Below are 18,981 nucleotides of genomic sequence, written 5' to 3' on the forward strand. Positions count from 1 at the left end.
AAGGAAAATTAGTTACTTGGTCGTTGGCAGGGGGAGGCAGAGGAAGCAACAGAAAATTAATTTTTCATTCTGGCTATAATTATGATCCGATCTGATTCAGAATCGCTAATCTGATAGATATGGTCATTCTCTACCATACTGCGTTTTTAGTTTTATCGTATCTTTAAAATTGTGCCTGCCACAGATTTTCGTCTTTTGTGGGGGCGGAAGGGGGCGGGGCGAAATTTTGAAATACACTTGTAGCAGTGTGATATCACATGAGTCTGGTTGCTCTAGCTTTTATAGTCTCTGAGATCCAGGCGCTCATCAAGACGGACGGACGGACAGACGGACATGGCTATATCGACTCGGCTATTGATGCTGATCAAGAATATATATACTTTATGGGGTCGGAAACGTTTCCTTCTCTGCGTTGCACACATCCACTTTTACCACAAATCTAATATACCCCTTAACTATTTTTTGAGTACGGGTATAAAAAGATTGGAGTTGAATTTAGGAGAATTTCACAAGTTGCAATCCACGAAAGTCAGAGAAGAGTTTCTTGACAGAATTACGTTTGGTTGAAATTTTATATCACGATTTTCTAATACAATATACACGCAGACTACAGACTGTATTTAAAAAAAATTAATATATACCTTCAATTTTCTAATGATCCTATTGGGCTTCAAGATGGCTCTGAGGGAGCCTAGCTGTGGCCACCGGACGGGTCGCAGGTTGCGGATACCGAACGACCTACCCCAGTGGGTATTGGTATTGGGTCAGCTGGGAATAAGCGGGCATCCCAAAGAGAAGCAACTAAGCTGGCTCTGAGGGAGAGTACCGAAATAAGCAGTCCTGGACAGCCAGCGGGTGTTCACGAAGTAGCAACACTGACGATGCACTTGTGGTGCCGCCTCTCATTAAGTAGCTCACACATTCCCTTCCCTACACAATAACTACCCACATCCCAACCCCAACATTCCCCTCACACCGGGCCGGACTAAGGTGTCATTCGACCCGTGCCAAGAGTCAACCTGGCACGGTATAAAAAGTCGCGAACGGAAAGCTAAGGGACTTGGCAGCCAGGGTGCAATCCCAAGCAGGGGAAGGCAGCGGCCTTGTCCCGATCCGCTCATCTGCTAGTACCCTCCCAAAACTGATACCATGGGGTGGCAGCTAAGCAATATTGCGGCTGCCCGACCTTCAGGTGAAGCTGCGTGGGATGACTTGCTATCAACCAGCATCCAAGCCAAGAGATTCAGCTATGACGAAAAGAGGAGTGCTGGGCACATACTCCGTCGGCAAAATTCTAGCACGGAAGCCAGCCCATCTGTCGACTGGAGGAAGACAGTGTGGAGCCACAGAAGGTGGCTGCTCGCAAGAGAGGCCTGGACCGGCTGCAAAGCGCTCCAAAGTGCTGCCCACCGTATCCTTCGCGCAGTTTGACAAGGAGAGGACGCTGATAGGGATAAATACCCAGAAGACATTGGAAGTGGGTGGAAGCGGCACTGGCTGACCGCTACTTCGAGCTTCTCGAAAAGGACCGAGAAGCCGATGCGCGTCCTGTCGACAATCAAGTTGAGCAGGACGTTGCCTCGGAGATCGAGGCACCCTACGTTGACCTGGAGCCGGCCCAGGAGAGCTACTCTTCGGAGGCGGAGCTGATGCGCGACTTTGAGGCGGTTTTTCGTGACGAGATTCTCGACGACTCCGACGCCGACATAACAGTGGAGGAGAACAGTTCTAATGAAGTCTCTGTGGCTTCTGCAGATAAATCTGCACCACTGTAAGGAAGCATCCGCTGCTCTAATACTTCGCTTGGTCGCGAGCAGAGCGAAGATATTCCTAGTCCAGGAGCCTTGGGTGGCAGGAGGCAAGGTCTGTGGATTAGCGACGAAGGACTACAAGCTGATTGTAGCACAAACTGAAGGTAAAATTCGTACCTACATTCTGGCAAGTAAGCACCTAAATACCTTTCTGTTCCACAATTTTAGCAATGTCGACAACACGGCGGCTAGCGTAGAGCTACAGGGTACACACCAAAACCTGGTGTCGTCCTACATGGCTCACGAGGAGAGCGATCCTCCCAGTGACCTCGTTCGCAAGATAGAAGCGACTCCACGTTCCTTTTCGTTTTATTTCAAACTTAGACACTAAAAAGGCTTCACCAACAACGAAAATTCGTTGTAATAAAATCAAGAAGTCCTTATACAATTAAACGGTCCATTCAACAAAACCAGGAAAGAAGTCCTTGCCATCATAAATAAGTTCTTAGTCTCAGTCTGAACTGTCTTTGACAGAAATGTTGTGCCCATGCTAAATAATATGAACAATATGAATAATATGAACATAATTAATACATATTGGGAGTGTGTACACTTTTAAATTATGATTTACCTTGTACAATTAAAGCACCCAACGCGGCAGCTTCACCAAAGGAGCAGTACAAACGTCCGTGTCTTAAATCTCTTTTTAATTGCTTATACAACATAATTCGAGAGATCCCAGTTAGACGAAATGGATCAGCGGGGTAAAATTTTATTCTTAATGAGAATAAAATGGGATCCAGTTCTGGTAATCAAATCAAATTAATTAAATATATGGAGATACAACTTTAAACTAGTATGTTATAACTCACCCTTACTTTGCTTTATTAAAGTCTTGGCCATGTCTAGCCAGTGCTATTAAGAAGTTAATAAGATTATTCACACATATTTATGTGTATTTACATATACTTACTCTTTGTTTCGACGCATCAACATATCGCAAGCCGAAGTAGTCTTTCTCTTTTATATTCAATTCACCACATAAGTAGTCCAATAAATAAATTCCTTTGTGGAACGCCTGTTTTGAGCAGTTCATTAAACGTTAAGTCACGTGTTTGTATAAAAGTGGATTTCTATCAGATAAATATAAGTAATATAACTAGGCCGGATGACGTTAATTCGGTGAACCATTTTAAAATTTTTTAACTTAAATTCTAGTGGAACCAACATAATCCGCAAATTTTCATGTGAGGATAGTATAACCAGGCTATAATCAAAGACTATACAAACACATTGTTTGTGTCTGTAAGTTACATTACACGGATCAATTCCACTACTCGACAAAACTTAAATTTGTATTATGCTTCGAACCAAACCGACTTTTTCTGATGGACTTAGGGGCTTTAATGTTGTGTAAAAGAACTACGGTATCTTACATGTGGTTATAATCATTTTTGACATTCTAAAAAACTAATATGTGCAGCTTGCTATATTAATACTTTCCGAACGAATCGAGATATTTTTTGAAGTGATATGCGTTTGAAAGAAAAAAATTTCAAAATGTAGTCTGCAAGAGTGTTTGTTTTTATGTCTGGACGTTGATATGCAATGACTGCACCATCAAGTGGACCATGCGACACCAAGCCGAAGCCTGGAACAAAGGAATAAAGTTTCTAGTAGCTCTAACAGGAATCGTAAAGTTTATGCGGCTCAACAAGTCAGGGCTATCTACGTCACCCTTGATCAGGTCGTGCATAAAAATCACCTCAAGCATTTTTCTACGACTAACTAAGGTTGGAAGGTTTATTAAAAGCAATCTACGGGGTAATATGGCAGTCTCCCACCTGCATCCCAGTTAAGGCCACGCAGAGCAAAAAGTAAAAAGTTTTTCTGGACTGATTCTATACGGTCCTGGTGTATTTTGTTCTGGGGGACGAACTAAAATCGGACGAACAAGCGAGATATAGAGAGTCTTCGTTATATAGGAGTCGTCAAATTCCTTTGACCACCCCTTTATAAACCCAAGCACTCCCATGGCCTTATTTACCATGGTAGATATGTGTTCAGAAAACTTCAACTTTGGGTCTAGCTTAACACCAAGATCATCAACCAAGGTAATTCTCTCAAGAGAACCACCGCATACGCTATAAGGAGCCAAAAAGGGGCTGGAGCGATGAAATGTCATTACATTGCATTTCGAGGCATTTAGGTGTAACATATTTGCACAACACCATGACTGAAATGTATTGAGATCGGATTGCAAGCGAGAGTAAAATGAAATGTCCTTATCCTGGACACAGAGTTTAACATCATCCGCATACATGAGTACTCTAGACTTTGTTAATACTAAAGGCAGGTCATTAATAAAGAGTGTGAATAGTAGGGGGCCTAGATGGCTGCCCTGTGGTACTCCAGAAGTAACCTTAACAGGTGAAGAGAAGGAGTTTTTGAAGAGGACTCTTTGAGACCTAGAACGAAGGTAGCTAGAAATCCATCTCAAAAGATTAGGCGGAAACCCAAAAAGTTCAAGTTTTTGTGCTAGGAGGGAATGGTTTACAGAATCGAATGCTTTGCAGTGTAAATGACATCCGTCTGCAAGTTACCTTGAAAGCCTTTAATGTAAAAGTGGTAAACCCTAAAAAATTTGTTGTCGCCTTATAAATCCGTGCTGAGACGGAGATATAAGTTATTTGCAGAGATGTTGCAAATGCGGAGTTAAATTTTTTTTTAATATTTTAGGAATAGCGGATAACTTAGATATACCTCTATAATTATTTTCATCAGACTTGCTACCTTTCATATGGAGCGGAATAATAAAAGATTTCTTCCAGATGGGGGGGAAACATGAAGAGTTAATGGATAGGGTGAATAGTTTCAGCAGGGGTCCACACAGAGCGTCGGCACAGTACCTGAGTACACAGCCGGGAACTCCTTCGGGACCTGGTGAAAACACCGGCTTAACTAGTCAAAGATCATGAAGCAGTGAGCTTTCATTTAACAAGGGGCTGAAAATACCATTCGACCTTGGTAAACTGTATGGATACGACTGACCAGAGTAGCTTTCATCAGAATAGGTTGTTTGGAAAAATTTGGCAAAAAGATCGGCAATTGCCTGATCATTGTTTGCTGACATATTGAGAAATGATAGCGAGGATGGATATGCGGACGTTCTACGCTTACTATTTATGAAGCTGTAAAACTGTTTAGGGTCCTCTGAAAATCGTATCCTGCATAGTTAGTTAGGTAGTTTTTATAGCATTGTGCGTTAAGAACGGAGAAATTTGACCGAGCTATTACATAGCGAGAAAGAGAAGAGAGAGAACCAACTTCTCGAAATTTTTTAAAAAGTCTTGATCTTAAGTTTTTTATACTGGATAACTCTTTGGTAAGCCAAGGAGGCTTCCCAGATCTAACCGGACAAGAAAGTGGGACACAAGAATCTAAAAATGTGTCAATTACATTGTTAAAAATGTTTGTGACTTTCATAACGTCAGTGCACAATGGTCGGATCCGAGACAAAGCACAGATCAAGCAATCGACCCAAGGAATTTTTGACATGGTTGACTTGAGACAGGGATAGGTCTAAGCCGTCGATAAAGGCATGTCGTGACATGGGCACAAGATTATTAGACTCGTTTACCGAAGACCAAACAGTACCTGGCAAATTGAAATCACAAAGAACTATCATATGGTCTTTATCTGATAGCGAGGAAGAAACAGTTTTTAAAGCGGACAGGTGATGCTCGTATATTTAACCAGGTCTCGGTAAACACAATAACGTGGGACGGGAATGCGAGACTCTCAAGGAAAAGAGTGCTGAGCTTACTACGCAAGCCTCTAGCCTTCTGGTAGGTAACTACAAGAGAGGAAGTTAGTTTTTTGGATGGGTGGAAGTAGAGGTGGAAGATGAGGATGGAGATGGAGCACTGGTCTGAATACTAGGAAGAGTAATGGGGGGCCTAATCTTTTTCTTAGCCTTAAACTCTTTAACAACCAAATGCTCCGGCCAAAACTTGGCGGAACAAATGGTTTCAAATTGAGTTGGGGGGACGCTTATCTTGAAGGAAGATATCTCCCTGGCGTAAGAAAAGTTAAATTTTTCCACCTTTAAGCCGACGGCTTTTATTTTGCTTTGTATAAAAGCGGTCACATCATTGGATGTGAGGTCAGGGGCTAGCCGCGAGACAAAAACTTGTCGCTTTGGTGGGACTCCCACCAGTGGTTTTGGCACCACAGCCCTAGTACCTGTGATGGCAGTATCCGGTGGTCCTGGACATCTATTAGCTGGTGGGAGCGAAATTGATGGGATAGTTAAGGAGTTGGGTGCAGACTCGATGGACACAGACGCTACAGACATGTCTACCTGCCGCATTCGGCTCCCGAATCTGCATCTCCAGCAGCGATCGTTGCCCTTGGAGTAGCAAACGTAATCAACTGTTGCACTAAGGGAGTGCTCGGAGTAAGTTTTTCGGCTGCCGGCGGACATGAGGCCGGCGGACATGAGGCAGTCGGCACTTGCAAGTCCATGGACTCTCCATGGCCAAGAGCCCATCATATTGCTGTTTAAAGCCTTCGATCAGCTCTTTGAAGCCTTTCCGCGTCTGCCTCATGAACAAACGCATGTCGTTTTCCACAACACGGCATTCCTCACGACTATAATGCAGGGCGCTATTTTGGGAAATGGCATCACCTACACGGCCCGAGATCCATACACATTTTGCGTGCACTACGCTTTCGCAAAGCCAGCAAGGGATATTGGGCTGGTCATGGGTGATCTGCTTCTTGCAGGTTTTTTTGGCACAGACGACAGAAAATTCCATATTTATGTCTTTTATTTTTTTTTTACTTCGGGAAAAAAAGTTCAAAACAAATAGCGTTCAGACCACTGTGCAGAGCAAATGCTTAGAGCAATGCTTAAAGCGAAATCGGTAAAAAATGAGAGAGGAGAGTGGTTGCAGCAACAGCTTATAAGTGAGAGCGTTACTGCACAAAAAGTTACAAGAGCGAGAGCGAAAGAACAGTTATTGAGAGTTAGGTGATAGAGAGAGTGATAGACGGCAATAACTACAACAAAGAGCGGCTAAATGTAATGAGAGGGCGTACTTAGGAAAAGCAACAACACAAACACACGACTAACCGACGCACAAAATTAATTAAATAAGTTGTGTTTTTACACAATTATCAGGCATGCACCCGCGGTAAAAGTTTATTTTAATTTAAGTTAGTAGGAGAGTTAATTTAAAGATACAAAAAGATAAAAACACCGGCTTTGTAAGCAAAATAAAAGGAAAATGCGGAGCGCAAAACAAAAACACGTCTAGTCACTACGAAAGAGAACGAATTTTTATTGCTACAATGTCTAGAATATATAAATAGTCAAAGTTGAACTTTGTTGCAAGTGTATATTTTCCTATGTAAAATTATTGGAGCTAAAATTCGACTTCCAGACCAAACCGACAGATATGGGGCTAAAAATTGAACAAAAAATACCTTTTTGAAGGCGGCGGGCCCAACTGCCAATTTGAGGAAGAAAGGAACGCGATTTTTTGTAAAGGTACCAAATGTACAACCCTTTAAAATTGCCTAGAAGTTGATGCTGACACTTTGTGATTTCAGCTTGCCAATTGGGAAAAAGCATTGAAATGCAAAAATGATATTTTTGTGTTTTTTTTTTAAAAAAAAAAAAAAAAAAATTTCCCATATTTTAGGTTTGGTTAATGAATTTTAGCTCTAAGTATCCTCATAGATTTTAATGAGCGATACCTTAAACGACGCCAAATTAACGCACCTATACACTAAAAAATTGAGGACACAAGATATAATTTTTTTTCGACTTTTCCTGAGTTTTTAAAGTCAAAATTTCGTAAAAAATACCCACAAAAATCATCATTTTCGCATTTCAATGCTTTATATTTCCCAGACGGTAAGCTGAAATCACAAAGTGTTCGGCTGGTCAACTTCTAGCTGTTTCAATTATCTTTTCAAAATAGCAAAGTTCTTTACAACCAGACTTAAGATACTAGAGTTATGTGAAAAAAACAAGCGCTACCTCTGAAAAAAGCTTAAAAAAAAAATACCATTTTTCAAAAATTCTTTAAAAAAAAGTTCTGCCATAGAAAAAAAAAAAAATATCATCAAACCATTTCTAAGCCCCAAATCTTTAAGAAAAAGTTCGTTTTGTTCCTTGAGGAAAAATCGTGTTGACTAGTGTTATCAATATATTTATTTTTTTTATCGATAAAATATTTATAATTGTCAATTTACCAATAGATTAGAATTTTGTATCTGGTTTGTACCTTAACTGGATTTTAAAACAATAAAAATAATATATATTTTTTTTAATTTTAAATTTTGGCCTACAACAAAGCAAAGGATATCGCCCTTATACCTCCAAAGAAACTAAAGCATAAAGCACTGCCTTTGGGCTATTATCCCTAGTAACATCAAAACCAAGTTTACTAATTAAATCAAAAATAGAACTCCACCAGATTTATAAAGAAAAGAATTACAGGAATTCGAATTAGAAAACAAATTACTCAACAACATTCATTTTCACCGACGGCTACTAAATAAAGGAATCCACACACTGGTCCATTGCATAGAAAGTTCTAGAGAACAACGTATTTTCCAGACCATCTAGTTTTTGGGTTGTTTTTCAACTTTGACTTGAATTTTGTATTCCCAAAATAATTTTATACGTGCTATTTGAATATGTCTTTACCTTGGGAATATAGTCCATATTTTCGCAGCGCACCTGTTTGGCTCCTACATCGATAACAGTGACGCTTCCTCGCATGAAAAACGGAGCTCTAATTCCCATACAAAATCCAGGCTATAATAAATTCTTGGTGACCTTATACCAGAACATTTTCTAATTGGTCGTCCGCTAAAGTTTCCCGAGCCGGACTTTTCGGGTGTAAACTTCAATCGACTCGATGGGGACTCGATGGAGCATCGCTACACTGCGACTATAAATACTACACTCACTGGAGGCACTCGTCGAGTTGTCAACAAGCCATGCGTCCATCCCGTTGAGGATTTTGTTAAAATACCTGGTCTGTAAACAGGTGGAGTATGTTTGGAGGAGCAGCTTCTAATAGCTCTTCACATATTCCTTATAATTCTTTCGAACATCCCAATTACACTCTCAGTGCAAACAAGTTCATACATATATATGTATGTACACTTCTAACTTAAATTGGCTTGTTTCGTCGAGCTCGCAGCATAGTAGTGTTTAGTTAAAATTGTTGCTATTTCGAGTCAGCTATTGACGCTGATCAAGAATATATATTATTTATTGGGTCGGAAACGATTCCTTCTGGTTCTTACACACATCCACTTCCACCAGGAAACTGATATACATATGTCTAAGCTCTTCGATAGCCGGGTATAAAAAAGCATTGCCTTTGGCTCTGACGAGATGAGCAAGCTGCTCAAGATACAGCTGGAGGACAACGAAGAACTGGCTTATAGCGTGGAAAGCAGTCGGATCAATTCATCGTCTGGCTGGAGCTGCTGCACAAGTGTCTGCAGATGCTGAAGCGCATGGTGGAGAACATTAACGATCCCCTTTACCGATACGTCTAGCGCGGGGTGACCAAAGAGGCCTCTTTGCTGCAGATAGCAATACTGGACCTGCAGGAAGTCGTCTTTATCTGCCAGAGCGAGAAGGAATTCATCCAGTAATAGTCACCCATGAATTCATCGATCATAGTCACCCAGGATTCTGTACCTACATATGTAGTTGTTCCCCAGATGGTTTCAATGCGTTTCATAGAAAAGTTACCTCTACCCAGGACACTGTGTGGACTAGTACTGAAAGGCTATGATCAAAAACATATACATATGTACACAATACATACACATACCTTGGGCACGGAATGGCTTATAACTTATTCTAGAATATCCGCTTCAAGGGTAAAGAGTGCGAACGATGTGAACCGCGGCAAGGGACGCGGCTTTACTTGTATACCTGGTACTCAGTAAGTATATATCAGCTTATGATTTATCTAACTTATACAATCAAGCAGGCTCCAGTTTTCACATTCACTTTGCGTTTTACTTTTCAGCAGAAAGTCATACTTTTCACTGTTGGGAAGCTTCTGGATCTCTGCATTCTTCGCAGAAGAATGGATGGGATGACACAGCCCATCCGTAAATCGAGCTATCCCTAATCAACAATTAGGGTTCAGGCTGAGGCATGGTACTCCGGAGCAGCTGCATAGGGTGGTGAAAAATATCCTGGATGGCTTCCAAAAGAAGCAGTACGTCGTAGCAGCGTACCTGGACATTAGAGATCTGGGTAGCTCCATTCAAAAGAAATTCCAATACAATCCGTTCGAATTGAATTGAGTTGAGTGAGTCACACACACACACATACGAATGCGAGTGTGTGTGTGCCTCACACCCCTGCAGAACCAGAAGTGAGCGAAGACATATGTCAACTACGCGTCATTCAGGATTTTTTCTCTGCCTCTGCGGCAGACGAGAAGAATATGAAGTCGAAATCGCGATCGACGCGTCGGTCAAACCAAACTCATTTTTTTCTTTGTTTCTTTGTGTTACAACGCGTGCCGTAACAGAATTCGGTTTTGCCGTCGGCGTCGACAAAGTTGTTAGAATTGTGCGGTGAAAATTTAGACACAGGTTTTGTTTATTTTGGGCAAAATTATTATCAGGTAAGTGCAGTGTTTCATTTTATTTAAAATATGTCTTTCTGCGTTGTAAAAAATGAAAAAAATGTGAAATTGCGAAATTATATGCGTTTTGCACAAAATTTTTCATTTCCAACAACGAAAACAGAAAAAAACCACCCTAAATGCGAGTCTTGAGTCGAACAGGTATGTACATACATATCTTGGCGCGTGTTTTCTTTTTGGCGCAAATGCACTGCTGATCTACTACAGCTGATCTACTGAGAGCATTGTTAGCAAATTCAACATATTTTAGAAATTTCAAATAAAAATATTTTAATTAACCCATCTTATTTTAAGGCGATTCAGTTGAAATGCCCGTAATGAGCACGACGGCCCTACGAACATGAGAAAATCACAAAACTAAAAAGGTTCTGTAGAAAAAGAACACACAGCACAAAAATGTGAATCTACCTTTTAAAGAAAACAATAAATAAAAGAAATTTAATATTTTACAACAAATTTTACCCATGCCTTTTTCCTCAAAATAGCCAAATTTTGTACTTAAATACATCGCTTATTAAGGCTTTACTTTTAAGGGAAATTCATCGCTTATTAAGGCCTTACTTTTTAAAGGAAATTCATCGCTTATTAAGGCCTTACTTTCGGCATATTCTCGCTTACTATTTTCGATTAGGACATCCCTGTGTACACGCATGTACACAATATCTATTTTTAAAAATCGCTAATCGAAAGTTTATGGATATATTGGATTTGTGGTTGAAGAGGATGTGTGTAACGCAGAGAAGGAAACGTTTCTTGTTGCTCCTTCCTTTCACAGACTAACTCTTTTTAAGCAACGCATACAGAACCACACTCGATCCAGTTTACACAAGGTTGATACCAGGATCAAACACACACACTGGTCACAAAGATTTTCACTTAAAGTTTTTATTCTCCGACATATACATATGTAGGTTCAAGCCATATCAGTGGAAGTTAAGAATCTTCAAAGCCGGATGTATACCTTAATTGAGAAGAGTGGCAGAAGCAGTTTGGAAACTTTTCTTAAAAATTAAAAGCGAAAATGGAGAGGAAAAAAAACAAAAATTAAAATATCCTTGCTTTTTTTGCTTTCTATACATACACAAATATACTCAAAAGCATCAAAAAACGAGAAGGAACGTGTGAGTCGCTTCTGGGGACGCGACTCTACTTATACCCGTACTCAGTCAGCATATACATTTTTAAGCATATAATTATTTAGAACTTAAAAAAAAAAAAATTTACATTTTTTTGCTACATCTGTTATCTACATCTACATATACTATTTATATTATACATCTAACATGTATATTCTACATGTACCATTTAGATTCTACATCTCCTCCGCTAGGGGTTGCTCGCGCACTGAACGCGGCAGAGTGTGCGAGCGAGAAGGAAAATGAGTTGCGCTGTCGTTTTCTGGAGGGGGGGCAGGGGAAGCAACTGAAAATTAATTTCTTCATTCTGGCTATAATTATGATCCGATCTGATTCAGATTCGGCAATCTGGTAGATATGGGCATTCTCTACTATACTGCGTTTTTAGTCTTATCGTATCTTTAAAATTGTGGCTGCCACAGATTTTCGTCCTTTGTGGGGGCGGAAGGGGGCGGGGCGAAATTCTGAAATACACTTGTAGCAGTGGGATATCACATGAGTCTGGAAACCAAATTTGGTTGCCCTAGCTCTTATAGTCTCTGAGATCCAGGCGCTCATCGAGACGGACAGACGGACGGACGGACAGACAGACATGGCTATATCGACTCGGCTATTGATGCTGATCAAGAATATATATACTTTATGGGGTCGGAAAATTTTCCTTCTCTGCGTTACACACATCCACTTTTACCACAAATCTAATATACCCCTTAACTCTTTTTTGAGTACGGGTATAAAAATATAGAATGAATTCGGAAACTGCCCTCACTCTCACTCATTCAACGAGTGCTTTGTCGTTTCAATGTTGTGTGTATGAGTTTTACGTCAGCGCACTCACACACTCAAACTCTGTTGGCATAGCATTCGAGTTCACTCAATTCATTTTGAGCATTGTTAATTCGAATGTCTGTTTTTTATAATTCATGCAGATTTCTACTGGACATACAGCAAGCATTCGACAGAGTTTGGCAAGACGGATTTTGTGCGAAGATAAAACCCCAAAGAAACAGATGGTTTCCTGATTATTGGAAGCTTCCTAAAGGACAGAACGTTCTAATTCGCACAGAGCGGCCCGCAAGGCATCGTGCTAGGACCAACGCTGTACAGCCTTTTCACGCACGCCTATGCCTAAAGATAGCGTTGACAATACGTCCCAGCCAATCGATGTGAAACTTGCCACATTTGCCGACGACACGGAAGTACTGTCAAGGGCCAATTGAGTTTACGGCGCCACGGACAACCTCCAGCGGTACCTTAAAAGGTTTGAGAACTGGGCATGTCGGTGGAATATCAGTGTGAGCCCAGAGAAGTGTGTGGTAGTGACACACGCTTAGGAAAGGAACGTGCCCTGGGGTTTCGTTTTGAAAAGATCTGTGGTGCTGGTATGTCCGTAACGGAGGCAGACATCGCCAAAGACTTTGGAGTTCCCTTAGTCGGTGACATTATTAACGAGCAACCCACAAGATACCTGACCAAACTAAGGAGCCACCCAAACGTCCTCGCTAGAAGATTGGTAAGGAGCACAACCAGGCGAAGGTTAAACCGCCTCCATCCGTCAGACTTGGCCTACAGGAACATATAATTTCCTGTTGCACAATTTCCGTTGTCGTCCGTTTGTCCGGCATTTAACTTAAAATAGTAAATAGAAATTGTCCCAGACCCATAACAAAAGTTGATAATCAATAGTAACAGTACGTTAAGTAATTGTACATTATTGTCTGTGATAATTCTTTATAATAAATTTACATAATTAAACTACAAAAAAAAAATGCAAGGCGCTCTGGAATCGACAAATGTAAATTTTTTTACTCCCTCTACTGTTAAGCGCAAATTTTACTGCTGTTACTCATTTTTTGATGTTGCCCTGAGCAATTTTTTCAAACTAATTTTGAGGCTGGATTAAAAAAATAATTTATAGCAAGGTCACAAGCTCAATTGCCCAGGTAAAGGTGTCAAATTCATGTCAATGCATCAATAAGTCTTATATTTTTTATACCCGTACTCAAAAAGAATTAAGGGGTATATTGTATTTGTGGTAAAAGTGGATGTGTGTAGAGAAGGAAACGTTTTCGACCCCATAAAGTATATATATTCTTGATCAGCATCAATAGCCGAGTCGATATAGCCATGTCTGTCTGTCCGTCTCGATGAGCGCCTAGATCTTAGATCAACCAAAGTTTGTTTCCAGACTCATGTGATACTGCTACAAGTATTTCAAAATTTCGGCCCACCAACTTCCGCCATCGCAAAGAACGAAAATCTGTGGCAGGCACAATTTTTAAGATACGATAAAACTAAAAACGCAGTATGATAGAGAATGCCCATATCTACCAGATTGACGTATCTGAATCAGATCGGATCATAATTATAGCCAGAATGAAGAAATTCATTTTCAATTGCTTCCCCCGCGACAACCAGCTAGAGACTCGCTACTCATTCTCTCGCTCGCTCGCACACTCTGCCTCGTTATGTACGCGAGCGCCTCTATCCGAGGAGATGTAGAATCTAAACGGGACATTTAGAATCTACTTGTGAGATGTAGAATGTATATTGTAGTTGTAGATGTAGATACCAGATGTAGCAAAAAAATTTAATATATAAATTTTTTTTTTTAATTCTAAAATTCTTAAAAATCATAAGCTCAAAAATGTATATACTGACTGAGTGCGGGTATAAGTAGAATCACGTCCCCAGAAGCGACTCACACGTTCATTCTCGTTTTTCATTGTTTATTTTCTTTTTTTAACTGAACCTTTAGTATCGGCTTCTGCCCAACGTCCAAAATGGGATCAAAGAAAACCAAACGGACTTGTAATTTTGGTTTTACTGAATAGTTTTAGTGATTTATAAATTCTGATCCACTCATCGAAAGACGACTTAAGGGAGTTGGAAAAAATACTGTTACCTTATAAACAGCGTTACAAAGAAGCTTTAAAAGCCGCTAAACAATCTAAACCAGAAGAGCCACTAAAAACATTTTGGTTAATTAAAAACAAATTTGAATAATCCAAAATTTTGTTTGCCTACATACCTGAATTCTAGGAACGTAACGTAACGTATCTGAATCAGATCGGATCATAATTATAGCCAGAATGAAGAAATTCATTTTCAATTGCTTCCCCCGCGACAACCAGCTAGAGACTCGCTACTCATTCTCTCGCTCGCTCGCACACTCTGCCTCGTTATGTACGCGAGCGCCTCTATCCGAGGAGATGTAGAATCTAAACGGGACATTTAGAATCTACTTGTGAGATGTAGAATGTATATTGTAGTTGTAGATGTAGATACCAGATGTAGCAAAAAAATTTAATATATAAATTTTTTTTTTTAATTCTAAAATTCTTAAAAATCATAAGCTCAAAAATGTATATACTGACTGAGTGCGGGTATAAGTAGAGTCGCGTCCCCAGAAGCGACTCACACGTTCATTCTCGTTTTTCATTGTTTATTTTCTTTTTTTAACTGAACCTTTAGTATCGGCTTCTGCCCAACGTCCAAAATGGGATCAAAGAAAACCAAACGGACTTGTAATTTTGGTTTTACTGAATAGTTTTAGTGATTTATAAATTCTGATCCACTCATCGAAAGACGACTTAAGGGAGTTGGAAAAAATACTGTTACCTTATAAACAGCGTTACAAAGAAGCTTTAAAAGCCGCTAAACAATCTAAACCAGAAGAGCCACTAAAAACATTTTGGTTAATTAAAAACAAATTTGAATAATCCAAAATTTTGTTTGCCTACATACCTGAATTCTAGGAACGTAAACCCTTATTTTGTACTGAATCCATAATCCTCGTTTTCCAGGAACATAACCCCGTGTTCAGCGAGGGCCGGGTGTATTTGAAAGCGAAATTGTTGTTTCCTTACTCAAAGGAAAGAGCTTATGCGTAAGTATGCGTAGCACACACCGTTGACGTACACACACACCCACACACAAATAAATATTTTCAGGCCGAGGGCGAAGCAAAAACACAGAAAATTTGTGTATTGCCTTCTTGTTTACTGTGTGCCTGCCACAGATTTTCGTCCTTTGTGGGGGCGGGGCGAAATTTTGAAATGCACTTGTAGCAGTGTGATATCACATGAGTCTGGAAACCAAATTTGGTTGCCCTAGCTCTTATAGTCTCTGAGATCTAGGCGCTCATCGAGACAGACAGACAGACAGACGGACAGGCAGACATAGCTATATCGACTCGGCTATTGATGCTGATCAAGAATATATATACTTTATGGGGTCGGAAACGTTTCCTTCTCTGCGTTGCACACATCCACTTTTACCACAAATCTAATATACCCCTTAACTCTTTTTTGAGTACGGGTATAAAAAGCAAATTCCTTAACAATTTGTAAGGCCCATATCTATTGGAAACATTTTTTTGGTTCACTGCGGAACAAAAATTAAAGTTTGTTTCCTAGTGTTATTACATCTGACAGCTCCGTGAGAGCTTTCCTTTTACTACGCGCTCCCCATGCGTACAAAAACACACTAAGGCATAATTGACATAATTGATTTATAGCCGTGTAAGACCGAGTTCGTATTAAAAGAGTTCGTGTTAAGTGAGGGCCAGGTGTACAGTCATAAAATGTGCAAGTATTTGGTTCTGTGTATCCGCTGTTTTTTTCGTAATTATGAAGGGAAGCTCCGTCTGTGAAATAATGTTGCACATACATACTGTACATGTCCACGCATACAAAGGAGGTTTCTCCGTGGTATTTTTCAAATCAGTTCAGAGATATGCCAACGAAGCTTGCTGATATAAATTCTCAATGCTCGGATTCGGTTTTTTAGTGATTCAGGGTGATTCGAATCTGACTGAAGACATGATTCGTAATGATCGAAGTATTAAAGGGGCGTGAGTATACTGTGATTTTATTAATCATGTGGATTCATGCAGGACACTAGTAGCTATATCGACTCAGTTTTTGATGTTGGTAAAAAATATAAACACTTTTCGGATCAGCAACGCTTCCTTCTCGGCGTTACATATGTACATCCACTTCCACTACAAAACTAAAATATCCCTAAAGTTAAGGGCCTAAACCAGGGGTGCCCAGGCCCATTGCTCGGGAGCTTTTGTTTTTGTAATTTCTCCCAGCATAGGAAACCAATTCTTGTATCCTTACACAGCTTGTGCTGTGTACCAGCATACCGAAAGCCCAACACATGCAAACAACTTTGTGTGTATCCGATGCGTCCAGCAAAAACCGGTTTTGTCTCTTCTCTGATTGGTGTTACCCGACTTTTGTTATGATTTGGTTGTTGTCTTTTCTTCGAGTTTGCACTGTTCCCTTATTGGTATTTGTGTTTTTGTTTGTGAGTATTGGTGAGTGCTCCGCCGTAAGCTGATTTTGAGCACCCCGGCCTAAACTCTTCAAGTATCCGGTATAAAAATAAAGCCCAGGTATATTTATGATCAGTACATACTAAAGGTACAATATAAAAACAATACATGGTATTTAATATCTACATATATCAATATCCATATTATTTTCAAATTTAAAACTCACCTGAAATTCACATTCTAGTACGTCAGAATCATCCAGCAAACGAACTGTACATTTGTACACCAGACTTCCTTCTTGCTTACTTTTAAACATTTTGTTTTCTGTAAAACTTCTCAAGATTGCCAAAAGTTTATTACAAATTTAAAAAATCATAGCCTGTATTCATTTATATTTGATGGTTTTAAAATATTTCGATATTGTCCTTTTTCGTCCTAAGATTTTTCCAGTTTAGGGTATTTTAAGGGTGGTTCTTAACAGCAACCACTAAACCATGTTCGAGAACAAAACAAAATAATAGGCTGTTTACACTGGGTCTGCGTCATGCTTCCTTGCATCTAGCCGGAGACGCAGCTATATTTGTATATAGGTTAAGCATGTCACCTAGTGGTGACCAACAGTTGCCTTTTTCGGACGCAGTTGTGTCTATTCGAAATATTCGATCGCTTTACGCTTTACAGCACAATTTTGCACTTTTCTGCATATCAGCACAACCAACAAAAACAAAAACTAGCAGATCTATTAACAAATTTCGGCGCTAAAAACTTATAGTTAACGGAAAAGTTAAAAGTATACATTAATTCCTAAAAAATACTTTAAACTTATATCATTAGAAACTCATTAAACTCTCTTTCGTTAATTTTCCTGTTTTTTTTCTTAATTTTATTGATTATCAGGTATTTGGTTCTCAATTCTCATAACGCAATAACCTGTATCTGCCAGTGTAAACGCGTAGTCTGCGTCGTTGCGTTTATTCCGATATCGGTAGAAAACGCACACAATGTAAAAAGGCTATTTATGGTGCTATCAAAGATTCTATAACACAACAAGATGCGTCACGAGGAAGAAAAAAATATATGACAGCAAAACAAAATGCATTCTATATTTGGAATTTCGTTGTTGGCCATGGGCATACACACACATACATATGTGTATGGTTGTGTGTGCTCTCCAATTTTTGCAGTCTGAAATTCAGAATCTGAATCCAAATTTCGTATTTCGTCAAAGCTGCACAATCTTAATGATGAAAACGAAATTAAGCTACTTCAACTGCTTACGAAAACAAATACGGAAGGTGGTGCAGCGTCAAAGTTGCTTGCTTGCGGAAAGTTTGAGCCAAGTTCAATTCTCAGCGAAAGGTGATGATGATTTTTTTTTGGGTTTATCTTTATTTTAAAATCAAATATACTTAATAATGAATATCATGAATAAGACAAAATTCCAAATATAATAGCCACTGAAAATTAACAAAAAAAAATACAAAATAATCAAACAAAGAAAAAATGTATAAGTTATTTCAAATGAAAAAAGGAGGGGCCCCAAAATTGATGGAATGAATAAATATATTCAATAAAGAAGATTTGGAAGGCATTGTTGAAATGATTTTTAGCGTCATTTTGGTATATTTTGAGAAAATAAGATGATTTTTAAATACAGTTGGTTAAAATAAAATAAAAAACATAAACAAAAAATAAAATTAAAAATAAATTAATTTGCACTGAGTGAAGCTTGAACTCGCTTAACTTCGCTTTGAAGTCAGCCACTTAGTACGCTGAGCCAAGGACTTAGGAGACATACTGTCGTCAATATGTCATGTTGACGAATAGAAAATACACACACATACTGTCGTCAATATGTCAGGTTGACGGATACGAAAAAACACACTCACACAACCAAGCGCTCAAACACGGACAACACAACGCACACACAGAAAAATCGAAAATCCACATCGAAAATCCACGCTTAAAATTTCGTGTGCTTTTCAGCAGTATGGTCGTTACACATGGTGTTGTGTTATAGAATCTTTGGTGCTTTGACATTAGACTTTGCTGCGAAGAGACAGATAACGTGAGAAAAAATGGAAAATTACTGTTTGTAGCCGTCTCTAGAC

General features: G+C 39.5%; 1 protein-coding gene across 6 annotated transcripts in view; it reads right to left on the minus strand.

Moving 5' to 3' along the window:
• LOC111082004 (FERM domain-containing protein 3) overlaps positions 1-17,359 on the minus strand; it is a 98,004-nt gene extending 80,645 nt beyond the window's left edge. Inside the window, exons 1-5 of one of the 6 annotated variants that reach the window (XM_041594660.1) lie at positions 17,097-17,350; positions 2,725-2,829; positions 2,624-2,666; positions 2,383-2,556; positions 2,084-2,301 (exon numbers count right to left, since the gene is read on the minus strand). In XM_041594660.1, the coding sequence (XP_041450594.1) occupies positions 2,243-2,301; positions 2,383-2,556; positions 2,624-2,666; positions 2,725-2,829; positions 17,097-17,186 (471 nt within the window). In that variant the 5' untranslated portion in view covers positions 17,187-17,350 and the 3' untranslated portion in view covers positions 2,084-2,242. Of the gene's footprint in view, positions 1-2,083; positions 2,302-2,382; positions 2,557-2,623; positions 2,667-2,724; positions 2,830-17,096 lie in introns of those variants that run through there. The other 5 variants (XM_041594658.1, XM_041594659.1, XM_041594657.1 and 2 more) reach the window with 5 other exon arrangements.
• Between the last annotated feature and the right edge of the window lie 1,622 nt (positions 17,360-18,981).

This window comes from Drosophila obscura, unplaced genomic scaffold (assembly GCF_018151105.1).
Source record: "Drosophila obscura isolate BZ-5 IFL unplaced genomic scaffold, ASM1815110v1 contig_31, whole genome shotgun sequence".
In the NCBI taxonomy this organism is placed as follows: Eukaryota; Metazoa; Arthropoda; class Insecta; order Diptera; family Drosophilidae; genus Drosophila; species Drosophila obscura.